The sequence below is a fragment of the Malus domestica genome, chromosome 02, assembly GCF_042453785.1.
Source record: "Malus domestica chromosome 02, GDT2T_hap1".
Classification (NCBI taxonomy): domain Eukaryota; kingdom Viridiplantae; phylum Streptophyta; class Magnoliopsida; order Rosales; family Rosaceae; genus Malus; species Malus domestica.
The window spans coordinates 8,134,009-8,153,479 of NC_091662.1; the positions used below are offsets into that span (position 1 = coordinate 8,134,009).

The following is a 19,471-nucleotide window of genomic DNA, read 5'->3' on the forward strand; positions in this document are numbered from 1 at the left end:
GTGTCACATGATAATACTGATTGACATAACATGTTGTAAGCTTCCAATTAAATGACTGTATGAATTAAAATAAATTTATTTTTACTAAGTTCTGTTGCATTCAACACTTACTAGTGTTATGTGACAAAAAAAACTGCGCCAAAGTTTTTCTACTAAAGATCTTAATTCCGCGGATTATATGAAAGTGTTTCATTTGTTCAAATATAGAAACAGACCATGTGCCGGTGGTTCCCATTGATGAGAGATTTTTCAGTTTGATTGTCACATGAGATGGTACACCACGTGGTCTTATAGAAATTGTGAGTTATATGTGTTAAAAGGTTAATAACTTAAAAGTTAAAATTTTCCACCACTTGCATAAAAACACGTAGTTTTCCATCCGTGTTCCCGTCATAACTAAAAATTTCTCCCCATTGACATTGTGCTGTTAGGATTTCATTCTCAAATTCAAAAGCCCCACTTGCAATTCCAAATGAAAATAGTGCTTATTTTTTCTTGGGTACCAATTTATTAATTTGCCAAGTCATGTCACGTAAGTTCATTCAAGTAATACTGGATTTTTAGTAGGATTTTTGCAATAATTAGGGACGTGGTCTTGCAAAATTTTTTTTTAGTGTGCTTAGAACACGGGTACAACTTTACATATTATTATATAAGTGGAAGGTACTTCAAAAAAATAAAAATCTTCAAATTGTATAATAATATGTGACGTATCACTTTGTGTTCCAAGCACACTCAAAATCTCTGTATTTATGCATGCCATGTTATTGTGTTCTTAGTATCTTGGAAAAGGAATTTGTATGTATTGGATTTACTATTATATGGTCGTATTCTGTAATCAATAATGTAAAATTGTGTAAAAAAATAATAGCAAATTAATTATTATTGACACTAAATATCGCCGTATTAGCGAACACGTATCATGCACAAGTCAGTCTCTGTCATTTGAGAAGCCATTGCATGCAAGTTACTTGTCTTTCCATGCGTTCCCCCTCTCCTCTTCCAAGAACAATTGGATTGACTGTGATTATTAACATCTGCGTGCCGGTGTGCCACGTGTACACAGATCTCTTTTCCAGATTTCAGCACCTTCTAAAGTCATTTTGTTACACAAGCTACTCCAGATTATATTATTTTTCTAATATTTTATAAGGGAAAGAAGAGTTATTTTCTCTTTAAAATATTCCATCCATACGTTCATCAAATCGAACTCTCGGAGAAATATTTAATTATGATCGGAACACGAGTAGTACATCAAGTGTTTTTATAGAAGTAGTAAGAAATTTTAATTTTTTAAGTTATTTATATTTTAACACATATATCACACAATTTATATAATGACATATGATATACTATTCTGTGTACCGATCACATTGAAAAATCTGTTGAACTCTTGATATATCACAATTAGATTCAGTACTTGGCTAAGGGAAGTCGAACTCTTGACGTATCATAATCCTAATTCAATATTCCGCTCAACGTCAACATTAATGTATACATCTGGCAGATAACATTAAACATTATCGGAAAAATAAAATAAAATTTGAACGTTATGGGTAAAGTATTATTTATGGCGATGGAAATTATAGCAGACCTTATTGAATGTACCAGTGAAGAAGCCATATGAAGGCACATGCATCAATGAATAGACAAGTCTAAAGCTAGAAAGGAACATTTTCTTCCTCTCTTTATCCTTTTCCTTTTCATAACTCCTCTTGGCTAAATGCTACTAACTTAACAACTCAGATCCCAACTGCAAATCTAGAATAGAAAAAGAAGGAGAAAAGAATATTGATATTCTTAGATCAATATTGGTAATGTATGTATGATCAAATTCATCCACGTTGAAAGAGAAATCAAAGTTTGGAAGATTTGAATGTTATCGTCAATTCCACTTTGGTAGAAAAAAAAAATTTAGGTCGAAAAATAAATTAACAAGCGGGGATAGTTCCACATGGATAGAAAGAATAGGTGATCAAATTCAATATTAATTAAGACAAAGCATTATATATGCAACTACTGAATAAGTGTGGACTCAATTGACTCATGCATTCCATCTTGACAAGAAATTTTTCTGTGCATGATGATATTATTACTTAGTAATACTAATTCATGTGTTATAATATGGATAAAGTAAAGAGTTGATAAGTGTGTTTAAAGCTTAGTATTAATTAACGGATCATTCTTACACATTAATTATAACACAAGAAAATTCATAACATCACGTGACAGAGTTACAACTATATCGAAAAACTTCACCATGATGAGATGTATTCCAATTTCACTGTTGAAAACGAAAAGCAAATGTTTTTTTTTCACGTAGATGAAGATTGTAAACCGACAATATTTGAGAGCAGATATTGAAGGAAAGTGAAGCGAGCAAAATATGTGTCGAACTAAAGTGTCATTTTCTGAATTAAATGAAATGGAATATAATACTTGCATCAAGTGAAAGTCCTTTTCCATAAAGCATTAAAGCCTCGAAGAAGAATGGCTCATGAGCTTTAAAGAAGAAGGAGAGGACGCGTTTTACAGCTTGCGTTTGCTCGGATTTTGCCCCAATTGCTTTTGCGTTTAGAAAAAGCAGTCCATATCAGAAAACGCGCTTCTCATCAGCTTATTGCATTGGCTGACTGTACGTGTAACATGCAAGTGCCAAACGAAGCTAAGCTGAGCCATGCATATTTATTTATATATTTCTTCTTTCATAATATTTTGCATGTTATTTAGCAATATTATCGATCCCATTAATATTATCACCCCTCATGCACGATGGCTTAATAAATATTATCTCATAAGTTTCTTTCTGATGAAGTTTACTAATTAAGTTTAAGGACCAATGTGATCAATGCCTTTGTATCATCGTTTTCAGTTCAATTCCATACATATAATTGTCAGTCATAAACTTGGCTTGTGTTAAATCCTACATCTTAAATTCATTTTTTTAGGTAACAGGAAAATAAGAGGCCAAGAATAAGATCTTGGTCGTTGTTTATCTCATTTCTTATGAAAGGTAGAGTTGACATATAAGGATTCTATTTTCGTATTACGTATCATTGAGTGATACGAATGGTGGATGACCTAAATTAAACCAACCTCTTGCATAATAAACAGATTAATAAGAAAATGAAAAAGAGTTGTACCATTAAATAATAGAAAAACTAATGAAAATGACTTGGAAACTTTGAGTTTTAACGATAAAGACAAAATAAAGGGTAAAGTGAATAGTACTAGGATTGATTTTTTAGTGTAAAAATGTGGTTTTTCGTTAAAGTGAACAGTACCATAAGCCTTTCGTTGAAGTTCCCAATAATAATATGTATTCGCTCAAAAAAATTAAATAATACGCACTATAGAAGCCAAACTCGATACTTAAATTTTAAGAAACTTTAACGAAAAACTCACGGTACTGTTCACTTTAACGAAAAACCATATTTTTACACTAAAAAGTCAATCCTGGTACTATTCTTTTTACCCTTTATTTTGTCATTTTCGTTAAAACTCAAAGTTTTCAAGTCATTTTCATCAGTTTTCCTAAATTTTAACTATTAAGAATTGTATGTATTAGTATATGTGCATGTACTAGCTTTATCATGTCTCTATCAATGAATTTGTGACCAAAAAGATGGTGTAGGGCTAGTCATACGGACCGGCAAAGAGATTTCATGAACAATGGAGGCAACCATGTTCCTTGCTACTTTCATGTGCAATATTAAACTGTTGGATTCATCTTTTCAACATAACCTCTGGTTCCTTCTTTTTCTTAAAATAGGCTAAAGAAAGTCATGGAAGAAGAACTATGGAGGTTAGGGCGGGGACCACACCACAGCTGAGCTGCTAAATTAATCGACATTGGGATCGTTTGAATGTTTTTAGAGTAAATCTTTGCTTTCTCTTTGATGCGATTTGTCGGACCGTCCTTGGGGTGGAATTGTAATGCCTTTCAAGTTTGGAAGCCATTAAGCTGAAATTTCTGTGCATTCTACTATTCCTTTCCTCTCTCATCTCTAAAGAGCTACATAATAGCTAGTTGTAATACTGTTATAAGTTTGTTACAGCTGTCCATGTAACTAATCCTAGTTTAGTTAGTTAACTAAACTTAATTAGTCACTAAGCTATTTTACAGAAGTGTATATAAACCTGATTGTAATTCCTTATTGATTAAGAAATGAAATACGAAACATTATTTCACATATGGTATCAACCGCCTTTCAGCTCACGCACCGATCCTACCTTCCTCTGCAATTCTTCATCTCTCTGATCGCATTTGCTTCAATCTTTGCATTTCTTGCTTAAGTTCCTGATCGATTTCATGGCGTCTTCTACCTCTTCGCCTGTAGATCCAGAAATTGTTCCTCCTCCCCTCTCCTCACCGTCTGCTCCGATGAACCCTAATTCTTCCAATTCTTCTCTGGTTTCTTCGATTTCCATCCAGAACATCAGTTGTATGGTTCCTACAAAGCTTAAGAAGGATAATTATCTGGCTTGGAGAGCTCTTTTTGCTCCGATCTTCCGCCGATACAAGCTTACTGGGATTATCGATGGATCTGAGACATGTCCACCGCCCTTTCTTCCTGATCCTTCTGGTGTGACTTCTGAAATTCCTAACCCTAATTTCGAGATCTGGTATGAAAAGGATCAAAATATCCTAATTTGGTTGAATTCTACTCTTTCTGAAGACTTAATTCCGTTTACCGTCGGTGTTACTTCATCTCGAGAATTATGGCAGAATCTTGAACAGCGTTTTGGTGGAGTCACGGCTGCTCACATTCATCAGCTCCGATCGCGTCTTCATGCAATTCAGAAAGGTGATCTCTCAATTTCTGATTATCTACAGCGTATCAAAGGTATATCAGATGCTCTTATGTCTGCCGGAGCCCCAATTTCTGAACTAGATCTCATTGCTGTCACGCTTAATGGTCTCTCTAATGATTATGAATCATTCATTGATTCTATCATGCTTCACATTTCATCTACTTCCTTAGATGAGCTTCATGGTCTTCTAATGAACAAAGAACTTTTCATGCTTCGGAAGAAAAAAGCTCCTTCATCTGCGGTTGCCGAACCATTCCAAGCCTTTGTTGCTCAAACTTCACAAGTTCAGCACGGTCTTTTACCTACTCCCTCCTTCTCACAAGCATATGGGAATTCTAATAATCGTACCAATTTTCAGCGCAACAATCGTAATCGGGGTAACTTTCAGAAAAACAATCGAGGCAGTGGCAATTATCGTGGCAATTACAACAATTGTGGCACTGGCAATGGTACCTCTAATCGATATTCTGGCAACTTCACTTGTAATTCTGGTAGTTACAGTCGCAATTCTGGCACCCGGTCTCCCTGTCAAATCCGCAATTCCTTTGATCATGAGGCTATTGATTGTTATGCTCGAATGAATCATGCTTTTGCTGGCAAAATTCCACCTGCTCAGCTTGCTGCTATGTGTGTCAATACTGCTTCTTCTTCCCAGTCTCCATGGCTTCTGGACTCTAGAGCTACTGCGCATGTTACTAACGATATTGCAGCAATCTCTTCTCCCACTCCGTACTCTGGTGAAGATAAAGTCTATGTTGGTGATGGTAAAGGTATGGCCATTCAGCATATAGGTTCCTCTGTTCTTCAAACTCCCCATGCTAATTTTCGCTTAAACAATGTTCTTCATGTCCCAATGATGCAATTTAATTTGCTTTCTGCGTATCAGTTTTTAAGGGATAATTATTGCTCCTTAACCCTTGATTCTGATGGTTCTGTTATCAAGGACCGTTTCACTGGGAAGATGTTTTTTCGGGGCCCAGTTAAGAATGGCTTCTATCCCTTACAAGGCCAACCACTCAAAGCTTCACCTACTGCTCTAGTTAGCACTAAAGTTTCTTTACAGCAATGGCATAACAGGCTTGGTCATCCCTCCACCGCTATTCTCCGAAGAATTCTGCATACTAATAAACTTGTTCCTGATAGTTCTGCTTCTGTTTCATTTTTTTTGTACAGACTGTGCCATTGGCAAAATTCACAAATTGCCATTTTCATATAGTACTTATACTGTCTCTCATAGCTTGGAGTTAGTTCATTGTGATGTCTGGGGTCCCTGTCCAGTATCATCTCTCAGTGGTTATAAGTACTATGTACTCTTTGTGGATGAGTTTAGCAAATATAGCTGGTTGTTTCCTTTAAAAGCAAAGTCTGAAGTCCTGTCTATCTTTGTAACTTTCAAAACCTATGTTGAAAATCTGCTTGGGAATAAAATCAAGACTTTCAGATCTGATTCAGGGGGTGAATTTACAAGTTCTGCATTTTGTTCCTTTTTACACAAGCATGGTATTTCTCGTCAACTTAGCTGTCCTCACACACCTGAGCAAAACGGATGTGTTGAACGCAAGCACCGACATCTCACTGAGACTGCCCGGACACTTCTTGTTCGTTCTAAAGTTCCACACATATTCTGGGTAGAGGCATTCTCTACTGCTCTATATCTTATCAATCGGATGCCTATTTTTGGTTCATACAAATCTCCATGGGAAATTCTCTTCCACAAGCCTCCTGACTATTCCAAGCTGAAGGTTTTTGGATGTAGTTGCTATCCGTGGCTCAAGCCCTATGTGCATTGCAAGCTAGATGGTAAAAGTACACAATGTGTTTTTCTGGGATATAGTTTTCAACATAAAGGTTATCGGTGTTTTGATGTTCACTCCAACCGGCTCTATATCTCACGACATGTTATCTTTAATTAAGATCATTTTCCATTCAGTGATCTCCCTTCACATCCTAGAGGTTCTTCTCAGTGGGATTCTTCTGCTCCATCCACTATGCCAACTGAATTTCTCCTGCCATTTCCTCACTTAAGCCCATCTGTACCTCCAGCATCGCATTCCCTTCCAGGACAAAGTACACACTCTTCACCCCATCAACCACACTCCCAGCAGCCTTCATCACCAATTACTTCTCAGGAGCATTCCACTTTGCCTCCTCCAGTTTTGGTTTCAGCTCCTCTCAATCATCATCACATGCTCACAAGATCTAAAGCTGGCATTTTCAAGCCAAAAGCTTTGGCTGCTATTAAACATCCCATTGATCTAAGTTCGTTTGTCCCTACCACATTTCTACAAGCCTCCAAACATGAACACTGGCAAAAAGCCATGCTTGAAGAGTTTCAGGCCCTTCAATCCACAGACACCTGGACTCTTGTACCTTCATCTCCCCATCAAAATCTGGTCGGCTGCAAGTGGGTATTTCGTATCAAACGGAAACCAGATGGCTCAGTTGACAGATTCAAAGCCCGGCTTGTTGCTAAAGGCTACCATCAAAAGGAAGACATTGATTTCAAGGAAACATTCAGTCCGGTTGCAAAACCGGTTACAATTCGTATTCTGCTTACTCTTGCTGTGCAACATAATTGGTTTTTAAACCAACTTGACATAAGCAATGCATTTCTCCATGGTACTCTTCAAGAAGAAGTCTTTATGCAACAACCCCCCGGTTTCGTTGATTCCTCCAAGCCTACCTATGTTTGCAAGCTTAACAAATCTCTTTATGGATTAAAGCAAGCTCCTCGGGCATGGTATGATAAGTTGTTTCACACTCTGGTCTCCCTCGGTTTCACAAATTCTCAATCTGATTGTTCTCTATTTGTGAAACTTCAACCATCTCCTGTGATTGTGCTTGTATATGTGGATGATATTCTGGTAACTGGCCCCAATACTTCTCTGTGTCAATCCTTTATTCATCAACTCAGTTCCTTGTTTCCAGTCAAGGATTTAGGCCCTTTACATTACTTTCTTGGCCTCGAAGTGCACCGATCCTCTGAGGGTATATTTCTCTCTCAGCACAAGTATGCTTTGGATCTTTTAGTCAAGACACATATGGAAGGCTGCAAGCCATGTGGTACTCCTTTAGGCACACAGAAACTTGATCATGTTGGTGCTCCATTGGCTGATCCAACAGAGTACAGATCCATAGTTGGGGCCCTCCAGTGCCTCACTTGGACAAGACCTGATCTTTCCTTTGCAGTGAATCAAGTCTGCCAATTTCTTCATTGTCTAAGGGATTCACACTTTCAAGCTGTCAAACGAATCCTCCGCTTTTTAAAGGGTACCATTGCTCAAGGTATGTGGTTCAAGAAAGGTCCATTGCATCTTACAGCTTTCTCTGATGCTGATTGGGCAGGTTGTGTATTTGATCGACGGTCCACCAGTGGTTACTGCATCTATTTGGGTAGAAATTTAATAATTGGAGTGCCAAAAAGCAACATACTGTTGCTCGATCTTCTACCGAAGCTGAATATCGATCTCTCGCACACACTGCAGCTGAACTCACTTGGGTGTGCAAAATTTTTCAAGATGTGGCTTTCCTTCTTTCTACTATTCCTACAATCTGGTGTGACAACATCTCTGCGATCTCTCTGGCTTCTAATCCGGTTTTCCATGCTCGCACAAAGCATGTGGAAATTGATTATCATTATATTCGTGAACTTGTTCTTGCCCAACTGCTTCGTGTGCAATACATCCATACTCACCATCAGGTTGCTGACATTCATACCAAATCCTTGTCTAAAGCTCGGTTTCAATATCTTCAGTCCAAGCTTTCTCTCGGTCCTCCTCCGATCAGCTTGAGGGGGTGTAAAGAGCTACATAATAGCTAGCTGTAATACTGTTATAAGTTTGTTACAACTGTCCATGTAACTAATCCTAGTTTAGTTAGTTAACTAAACTTAATTAGTCACTAAGCTATTTTACAGAAGTGTATATAAACCTGATTGTAATTCCTTATTGATTAAGAAATGAAATACGAAACATTATTTCACATAATCTCTTTAATCATGTAGTTGAGTAATGAACTGATCAAGTTACCGAGAGACGAAAGAATCGAATTTATTGACTTCTTTTAACTTTTAAAAAGAAAAGTACCATTACACTAAAAATTATTTGGTAAAGAAAAATGTTACTCAAAGATTTTAAGTCATATATTCACTTCATTCATCTCATATCATATCATTTGAACTCAGACTAGCAGTCCCTCTTTGAGCTCAAATATAAAATAGGATATATTCTCTTGCCAACCTCAAATTTTGTTAATCATTTATACTTTCACACTTACATTTTCCTCTGCACTTTTTTTCCTAAGCCATTAAATAAGTAAATTATAAATTAAAACAAACAGAGACTCAGAGAGTGCAGGGAGAAAAATGAAACTGCATTACAAAAATCATTTCCCTAATAAAATGTGATTGGGTATTTGGGTGGGTTGGGAGATGATGGGTTCTATGTTTAAGCCCATATCTCTTTATAAGCAAAGGTGGCACTGACCTATTTCAATTCTTTTTGGGTCAGTTTGCATTTTGCAAGCTATGATTAAAAATTTGAGCTGTTGAAATCAGTGTGGCCTATAATTAAATTCAGCTTATATCTAAAAATTTTAAGTATTTCAATAGTAAAGCAAGAGCGTTAGTGAGTAATTACAAAGTTAGTTGTTAGGAAGAATTGGTAGGAACCGAACTAGTATCAGGTAGCATAGATATTATTTATATCCGCTACTACCGTAAAGCGTTATTTGCATTTAATTTTTTTATGTATATATCTTTTAACAAAACCATATTCTAAATTAACCTAATTTAGAAGAAAGGAGATTCAGACTCCGTTAAGAGGACCAGCCCACTTCCCTAACAAACTAACAGGCCTCACTCATCTTATATCTTCAAATTTAGACAAACGGATAAATAATAAGACGCAAATTAATATTAAATAATGCTACATTTGGTCTATTATAAATGAAAAATACACATAGATATAACTTTTCCCAACTCTTCAACAAAAAATTATAAATGAAAAATACACATAGATATAACATTTGGATCAGATGCTCAGTCAATCACTTACACTTGCTCCTCTTGCCTAAAATCTAAAAATATCATCAATAAAAAACAGAAACACCATCAAGCTAATCAAATAAATTGAAAGTCGTTTCTACATTATAAAATCGTCTATAAATCAAATGAAAGCGGAAATCAATAGAAATCCACCAAGCTAAGCTGGTTTGTACATTATTGTGAAAAAGCATAAGCAACGGACTTCCAAACAACCATCTAGGAACTTCCAATTTAGTCCTCAAATGCCAGCAATGGAGAAATTAAAGCTTCTACAACAATTTAACTCAAAAAATAGTTCCATAACTAACATCACTTAATCCTGACAAGTTGAATCAGAAAAACTATAAAACTTGCATCAAACATTTCATAAGCAATTCAACATTACCTCTAAATCCATACCTTTCCATCGTCCCAATTTGGTGATGAATTGTTGAATCTTTGAATGTGATCTCTGGTACAATAGCAATTAGTTATAATTTCTTCTCTACAACATTTGCCTTCTAAGTAATATAATATTCGTTTTCAATCTGCAGAAGCCATATTTGTATCCTAAACATACATGTGACTGTAAGTGAGTAAGCCACAGCCCTTGACTAAGACCTAGTTTGGGAGTGAGGTGCTTAAAAAAAAAGCACCTGTGAAAAAAAGCTGTGAGGGTTTTAGGTGTTTGGTAAACTGAAAAAAAATGGCTTATTTTGGAAGCTGCTGTGAGAATAAGCTGAAATCAAAGAAAAAAGCTGAAGCTGCTATTTGCAGCTTTGGAAAACTGACTTTTTTTCAAAGCACACGGAGCTACAGTGCTCCTTTAATGAAAAGACCCACTATCAGACTGCTTTTTTTTTTTCCAAAAGCACTTTTACAAAAAAGTTTACCAAACGCTCTGCTGATTTATTTCACAGCCGCTTATTCTCACAGCACAGCCGCTTATTCTCACAGCAGCTTTTTTTCAAAGCACAGCAATACCAAACCAGCCCTAATAAAACCAGATTCTAATTAATTAAAACAAACAACAATGGAAGGAAAACAAACTTCATAACTTCATATTAATATAGCAAAAAATGAGACAGAGTAGATAAAACCTAAAAAGAACTATTCGTTTCAGCCCAATTTATCAAGCACCAACATAAGTTATTTATTTTGTAAACTATTTCATATTTCTTTCCTTTATTTCACTCACCTTGATCCACCATCATACTCTATGAGTTTGACCGCAAAGCTGAAGCGACACTATATGACTCACAACTCTTCCACTTGAACTAACTTCAGTAAAATGTTACCATCAGAATCGAAAGAGAACGTAGAAGGATAAGGTTGATTCAATAGAAGTCATTGCCTCTTCATCAGTCTGTTGACAAATGAGAACAAAAATGGATAGGTCTATAAATTGAAGGGCTAATATTCTAGAAATCACAAAAACATGGAAACCACAACGGTCGAGCATCCAAACGAAAGGCAGTTTAAATATGATGTGTACCTTTTCAGTTAAATCCAGGCCTTTTTCAGATATGTGAATGAAAGAATCTGCAAGAAAGTATGTGAATTTTGGAAGGTAGTAATTCACCAATTCTCATTAATTTGATTCTCTGTACAATACTACTATATGTAGCCATATGTTTACAATCAATTCCTACTAACTAGCTATTAATTGACAGCTTATAATACAAGATAGGAATGTAATCAATTACAATATATTAATCTTTGATATCGTTGATTGACTCATAATATTCTAGAAATCACAAAAACATGGAAACCACAACGGTCGAGCATCCAAACGAAAGGCAGTTTAAATATGATGTGTACCTTTTTAGTTAAATCTAGGCCTTTTTCAGATATGTGAATGAAAGAATCTGCAAGAAAGTATGTGAATTTTGGAAGGTGGTAATTCACCAATTCTCATTAATTTGATTCTCTGTACAATACTACTATATGTAGCCATATGTTTACAATCAATTCCTACTAACTAGCTATTAACTGACAGCTTATAATACAATATAGGAATGTAATCAATTACAATATATTAATCCTTGATATCGTTGATTGACTCATAATATTGGCAAGTATCTTGATGATGATCCTTGACTTTCTCAACACTCCCCCCTCAAGTTGGTGAGTGAGTGTTGCGAACTCCCAACTTGCCTAGCAAAGAATGAAATCTTTCCTCCCCAAGAGCTTTAGTGAACAAATCAGCAAGTTGTGATATGGAATGAACAAATCCCGTCACAATTTTTCCTTCCATGATCTTATCTCGAACAAAGTGACAATCAATCTCAATGTGCCTTGTTCGCTCGTGAAGCACCGAATTTGCCGCAATATGAAGAGCGGCTTGATTGTCGCATAACAAGGTAGCTGGCCTTTGGTCTTGAATTTGAAGATCTCGAAAAAGGCTTTGGAGCCATGCAAGCTCACAACATCATGTTGCCATGGATCTATATTTGCAGCAGAAGATAAGGATACGGTTTTCTGCCATTTGCTTTTCCATGAAATAAGGCCATTTCCAAGGAAAACGCAATAACCAATAGTTGAACGAAGAGTGATAGAACATCCTGCCTAATCAGAATCACAATATTCCTTTAACTTCAATGAATTTTGAGAGGGAAACATCATGCCTTGCCCTGGTGTGCCTTTCAAATACTTCAAGATGCATAGGGCAACTTCATAATGAGACTTTTGAGGTGATTGCATGAATATACTCAATAAATGAATTGAATATGTAATATCTGGTCGAGTTATGTTTTGATGGGATACACATTCTACGAAAGTAATTTCAACGATCCAACCGTCAAACTTGTTTGTATATGCTTCAAGATCACATAGCTAAAAATCGCAAAACATAAACATTTAGAGATTAAGTAACGGGACAAAACTTTTCGACGGTTATGAACCAAAAATCATGATTTAACATTTATTTTAACTTTGATTTTGACGGAACTTGGATGCTACTGGAATGTCGCAAAGGGGCAGGGGATGCAGCTGCAGGCTGGGAAGGTGCTGGACACGGGTCCAAGGAGACAGCAGGCACATCAGGAAGGGTTGAGACTTGGTCGAGCCCATCAGTGGCAGAGGTGGGTATATTTGGGACTGGTGTTGGGCCAAGAGAAAAGCCTCGCTTGGCAATTTGGTGGTCTAATAGGTAAGGAGCTGGAGTGGGTGGAGATGAGATTGGGCTTGGTGGAATGCCTAGATTTGGGTCCGAGGTAACTGTTTTGGCTTGGGGATTTTTGTGGAATGGGAAAATAGTCTCATGAAATGTGACATCTTGACTTGTAAAACTTTGTTTGGAATTAAGATTATATAATTTGTAAGCTTTTTGCCCGAAAGGATACCCAATGAAAACACATTTTTTAGCCTGAGCATCGAACTTATGTTGTGGGTGAAGATTAGTGGCATAGGTTAAACACCCAAAGGTGCGTAAATGGTTTTATGAATAAGGGTGACCAAATAATTTCTCATAGGGCGTAAGGCCCGATTAGAGAAGGGTAGGAATGCATTTAATGAGGTAAATGGATGTGAGAATGCATTCATCCCAAAAGTGCAAGGGAATATGTGACTGAAAATGCAAACCCCGTGTGGTTTGGAGAATATGTCTATGCTTATGCTCCATAACCCCATTTTGTTGAGGGATGGAAACACAAGAGCGTTGAAAAAGTATGCCATGGTCATTAAAGAAAGTATGCTTAGAAACAAATTCGCCACCATTGTCAGTTCTAATGGTTTTAATTTTGTGGTGAAATTGTGTTTCGGCATAGGCAATGAAAGATTTAAGCAAAGATTGGGTGTCTGATTTATGACGCCTGAGATAAACCCAAGTGTAACGCGTAAAATCATCAACAATAGTAAGGAAATAACGAGCACCTGAACGGAATGCTACTCTATGTGGTCCCCAAATATCACAATGTATAAGTTCAAAAGCATGCTTAGTATTAATATGACTTAATCCGAAAGACAATCGAGTTTGTTTTGCCAAAGGGCAAATGTCACAAGGTTTATTTTCAGAATGGCAAATTTCAAGAAAATGTTTAGCTAACAGTTGGAGTGTCAAGGGTGAAGGGTGACCAAGTCGACAGTGCCACGTGATGGAAAATACCTTGGGAGATGAGGTAGTTGTAGGTGATGTCCCGCCTTTTGGAGTCCACCAAATAGTAAAGCCCATTACGCTGATGCCCCCAACAAATCATCGTCCTCGTCTCCAGGTCTTGTAAAATACAAAAATCAGGATAAAAAGTTACCGAGCATCTCAATGATTGAGTTATCCGACCAATGGAAATTAGGTTGATAAAAAAAAAAGGAGCTATGCCAAGAACATTATGAAGAGATATTTTGGAACCAAAATTGTAGGTGCCAACAGAGTTTATGGGAACCGAGTCCCATTAGGTAATGCCACTGATGGTAGAGGTGGATTTGAGGTTGCATTAGTCAATAGGAGACTAGATATGTGGTTAATGGCACCACTATCTATAACCCATTGGAAAGAAGAAGGCCCACATGTTATATTTGCCTTGGAATCAAGGCCCAGCTTTTGGCTTACATGGATAAAAGTTGCTGGAATTGTTTGGTGGTGAGGTTGGGCATAGAGGACGGTGCAACGGTGGATGCCACATTATTAACAGCAGGTTTGTCACTCGGCTTGTCATCGCGCCCCCTAAAACTGCTCGAACCACTGGACTGACCATGAAGATGGTGCCCCGACATGTATCCATGGAGCTTTCAACACGTTTCAATAACGTGATGGTCCTTATCGCAGTGTGAGCAATGCAATGGTTTCCTCTCAGATGATTTCCCTTTTCCATAGTTGCTATTGTTTCCACTGCTTGTTCGAATAGCCATGGCTGCAGGTTCAACTAAGCTAGGCCCAACAATCATGTTTCTTTGTTTCTTTTCTTGCGTCAACATGAATTAGACGGATCAAATCGAAGGCAATGGCTGAATAAGCAAAATCTGCCCACGAATCAGAGAATACGAGTCGTCTAACCCCATTAAAATCTGCAAAACCTTGGTTCTCTCCACCTGTTCATTGTTGGATTGAACAACCCCACAAGAACACGGTGTTAAAGTTTGGTAAGAATCCATCTCATCCCACAAACCTTTAAGCTTGGTGAAATACACATTGATAGGTTGTTGACTCTGTGTACGGCGTGCAAGGTCACACTGGATTTCAAAGAGACGAGACACGTTTTGTTGAGAAAAACGTTATCGAAGATCATCCCAAACGTCTTTGGTTGTCATCATGTACTCCACATTAGTGGCTAGGTCGCCGGAAAATGTATTGAGAATCCACATAAGGATCATGTCGTTGCACTGTTGCCAAAGAGCAGATTCTGTGGGCTTTGCCTTTGCAGATGGTTGTTCGACACTTCCATCAACAAACCCTAATTTGTTCTTCACATTGAGGGCAATTGACATGGAACGACACCAAGTGCCATAATTTTCACCGGTAGGTTTGGTTGAAACGAGCAACATTCCAAGGTGATCGGAATGATGAACATAGAAAGGACTAGCAGGATCACTAGAGGGTTCAAGTTTGGCCATTGCTAATTTTGTTTCAATGCCAGATGTTGAATCCTCCACCATAACCCAAGGAAAAAAAGAACTAAGAAGCTAGGAAGGGCTCTGGTACCATGTGAATTTTGAAAGGTGGTAATTCACCAATTCTCATTAATTTGATTCTTTGTACAATACTACCATATGTAGCCATATGTTTACAATCAATTCCTACTAACTAGCTACTAATTGACAACTTATAATACAAGATAGGAATGTAATCAATTACAATATATTAATCCTTGATATCGTTGATTGACTCATAATATTGGCAAGTAACTTGATGATGATCCTTGACTTTCTCAACAAAGTAACATATAAGAATAGAGACCTGTAAAATTATGAGGGTAAAGATCAATCAAGTTGATTCAAGCGGCCATATTTACTACATTGTTATCTCCTCATGATACTAAAATCATACTAAATCTTATTAATCAACACCAAATCAAAATTTTCATCTATTTGTCATTTGTAAAATCAAAAGCAAATCAAATCAAATAAAATTACGTTTTGATAATATATATCCCAAATTATTTATATTTTGGAGTGATATCAAGTTAACTTTTTTTATTTGCGTTTATAGTTTTCCTCCAAGTTTATATCTCTTTATTTATACTGGTCTTTTTGTCTTTGAAGCGAGAGGAGGAGTTATATGGAACGTGTAACCAAGACGAGAACGACATTCCTTGTCTTCGGAGCCACCGGATCATCAAAAGAGGAGGCATATTGATATCAGTATACCTATCACATAGAGGAGGAGCAAGAGCAACCGTCCACTTCTAACCAATGACAATATTGTGTATTTTTCTTGATATGCAGCTGGTGCAGTCCCTACGGTAGTTGGGTTTTCTGTTTAATATTACGGATTGCATCCTCCGTCTTGAAATAAATAGAAAAATACACAATATTAAATGAAAAACCCGTCAACTGTACGGACTGAAATAAGCCTGGCCTATGGATCTTGGGCTTGGGCTTGGGTACATATTAATATATAAAAGATAAGTTTTTATGTTTTTTTTTCATTCATTTTTTTTTTAAATAAGACTGTTTTCAGTAAACAGTTACAACTCTTTTCAAAGGATTAGACCGACTTGAAACAAACACATATATTGGTTTAAGCCATTATAAATATGGCTTAAATATCATAAACGTAATCATTCATTCAAACATTCTTTTTATTCTTTTACTAAGAAACAAACTTCACTTCGCTACGAATCTAAGTTTAAGTTCAAGAATTTAGATTAGATAGTTGTACTCTGCAAGATAGACGTCCACGAACTACTGATCTGGTGTGGGATTGTATTTATGTCTTAAGTGATTGGTACTACAAGCCATTATCTGCATAAAACAAGTTATTGATATATGTTGTGATTTTCTTTTGGGTAAATTACATAGTAGCCCCTCAGGCTTGAGGTCTATTGCAATCTTATACAACATCTTTAAAACATTTCACTTTCATACCTCATGTACTATTTTATTTCAATTTCATACAACCGTTACATTTTTCATCCATGGATCTGTTAAATGCTGACGTAGCTGCCAAATGTCTGCCACGTGGCAAATAAAATAATTTTTTAATTTTTTTTTAAAAAAAACTGAATTTTCTCAACCAAAAAAAAAACTGAAACCCATATCTGCAACCAGCGATCAGAAGGAGGAAAAGAAAGAAAAAAAAAATTTGTCCCTCCCCTAGCGACAAGAAGAAGAAGAAGAAGAACCCCCTCCCGTCCCCCCTGCGCCCAGCGACCCTCCCCCCACCCCGACCTAGCTCCCTTCCCCCCTCCCTCCCCTAGCGACAAGAAGAAGAAGAAGAAGAACCCCCTATCGTCCCCCCTGCGCCCAGCGACCCTCCCCCCACCCCGACCTAGCTCCCTTCCCCCCCCCCCACCCAGCTCCCTCCCTCCCTCTTCTTCTTCTTCTTCTTCCCCCCGCACCTAACTCCCTTCCTCCCTCTTCTTCTTCTTGTAGATTTGGGTTTCTTTTTTTTTTTTTTGATTTTCTTCCTCCGACGACCCTCCTCCCGTCCCCCACACCCCCCGCGCGTCCCCACCCCGACCCAACTCCCTTCCTCCCTCTTCTTCTTCTTCTTCTTCTTGCATATCTGGGTTTCTTTTTCTTTTTTTTTTCCTTCCTCCGACGACCCTCCTCCCGTCTCCCCCCCCCAGCGACCCTCCCCCCACCCCAACCCAGCTCCCTTCCTCCCTCTTCTTCTTCTTCTTCTTCCCCCCGCGCCCAACTCCCTTCCTCCCTCTTCTTCTTCTTGCAGATCTGGGTTTCTTTTTTTTTTTTTTTTTGATTTTCTTCCTCCGACGACCCTCCTCCCGTCCCCCACCCCCCCTGCGCGCCCCCACCCCGACCCAACTCCCTTCCTCCCTCTTCTTCTTCTTCTTCTTCTTGCATATCTAGGTTTCGTTTTTTTCCTTCCTCCGACGACCCTCCTCCCGTCTCCCCCCCCCTGGGCGCCCAGCGACCCTCCCCCCACCCCGATCTCTTCTTCCTCTTCTTCTTCTTGCAGTGGGTTTCTATTTTTTTTTCTTTTTCTTTCTTCCTCCCTCCTCTTCTTCTTCTTGCTGATGTGGGTTTCATTTTTTATTTTTTTGGTTGAGAAAATTCAGGTTTAAAAAAAAAATTTATTTTATTTGCCACGTGGCAGACATTTGGCAGCCACGTGGCATATATGTGGCAGCCGTGTCAGCATTTAACAGATTCATGGATGGAAAATGTAACGGTTGTATGAAATTGAAATAAAATAGTACTTAAGGTATGAAAGTGAAATGTTTTAAAGATGTTGTATAAGATTGCAATAGACCTCAAACTTGAGGGGCTACTATGTAATTTACCCTTTTCTTTTTGTTTACAATTTCACTTAATTATTCATATTGTGATTTAATTATATCTCAAATTCGAGGTCTATACAAATATATATTTGTTGTATATAATGTATATTATATCATTTGTATTTGAGTGGTTCTAAAATGAAGTTCCAAGGCGGTTTCGACTGTGCCTGGAAAGATCGAACAACATTTGAACTTCCTCTAGATAACAAAGGATGAGATCGAGGTAAATCATGTGTGTCTCCTTTATTTGAGAAATTTGAAAAATAATCAAAATTTGAACACATACGGAATATAATCAATTTTTTAAATTTATAATAATTATAACCAAAAGTTAATATGAAAATTCTAGTATATTCTTATTCATTAATGATTATAAACTTTCTCATTCCCTCCAATTTTCTTAGCAACCAAACACCAAAACAACAACAAGTGGACCTTTATTACCGTGGTGGAAAGATGTTGAGCCCTTGCATATTGGCGTGAGCTCGAATTTCGTCGGTAGTTAATTTAATATCTAATATAATAAAAACTATCATTTGAAAGAAAAAAAAAACACCCAAACAACAACAAAAAACAATTACCCAATAAAGTTTAACTTACCTGAAAGTTTTGGGACTGAAGAGTTGGGAAACTTGCCATCTGTGTTTGAAACTGAAATCTGCGTCTGACAGACTGACACTGAAAGAGCTCGAACGCCCAACAAGTTTTCCCATTTGATGATTTAGGTGTTCGTGTGGGTGGGCGGAGAGAAAACCCGTGAGTCAAAACCGCCAATGGGGACGTCTGCTTTCTCCTCCTCCCTTCGTTTGTGGAGGCAATCAGTTAAGTGGCATTTGGAAGAAGGATTGGCGGCTCTGGTTGCATTTACTTGGACGCGGGTGGTCAGTGAGGGACTAGATGTAGGGCCGACCGTGAGAATTTGGTTGTTTTAGGTGTGCCTTTGAAGTGTGGTCCTAAAGTAAACAAGGGGGCTTAGGATTTGGTGTTTGTTTGGAGAATGCGACAAAGGCCAAATGGTTAGCCGTTCAGGTTTGGTGTTTGGCAGTCCGTAGAGTGCGACAAAAGGAATAGACATTTTTTTTTTTGAAGTCTATAAGAACAAGTTTGAGTTGTTTGACGTTTCACCTTTCACTCTTGAAACGAGTTCGCGATTTTTATTCAATTAGTTATATACAACAACAACAACAACAACAAAGCCTTTTCCCACTAAGTGGGGTCGGCTATATGAATCCTAGAA

General features: G+C 37.5%; 1 protein-coding gene and 1 long non-coding RNA gene across 3 annotated transcripts; both read right to left on the minus strand.

Moving 5' to 3' along the window:
• Window positions 1-14,761: 14,761 nt before the first annotated feature.
• Window positions 14,762-15,385, minus strand: LOC114822726 (uncharacterized). The gene is made up of 2 exons (XM_029097764.1): window positions 15,068-15,385; window positions 14,762-15,004 (listed from the first exon to the last, which is right to left on the minus strand). The coding sequence occupies exons 1-2, from the start codon at window positions 15,383-15,385 to the stop codon at window positions 14,762-14,764; spliced, it is 561 nt and encodes a 186-aa protein (XP_028953597.1).
• Window positions 15,386-15,481: 96 nt separating this feature from the next.
• On the minus strand, window positions 15,482-19,252 carry LOC139190383 (uncharacterized). 2 transcript variants are annotated; one of them, XR_011574594.1, is made up of 2 exons: window positions 18,835-19,252; window positions 15,482-15,728 (listed from the first exon to the last, which is right to left on the minus strand). It is a non-coding gene; the product is annotated as an uncharacterized lncRNA (long non-coding RNA). The 2 variants fall into 2 exon arrangements; XR_011574596.1 differs by lacking the exon at window positions 15,482-15,728 and adding an exon at window positions 17,889-18,748.
• Between the last annotated feature and the right edge of the window lie 219 nt (window positions 19,253-19,471).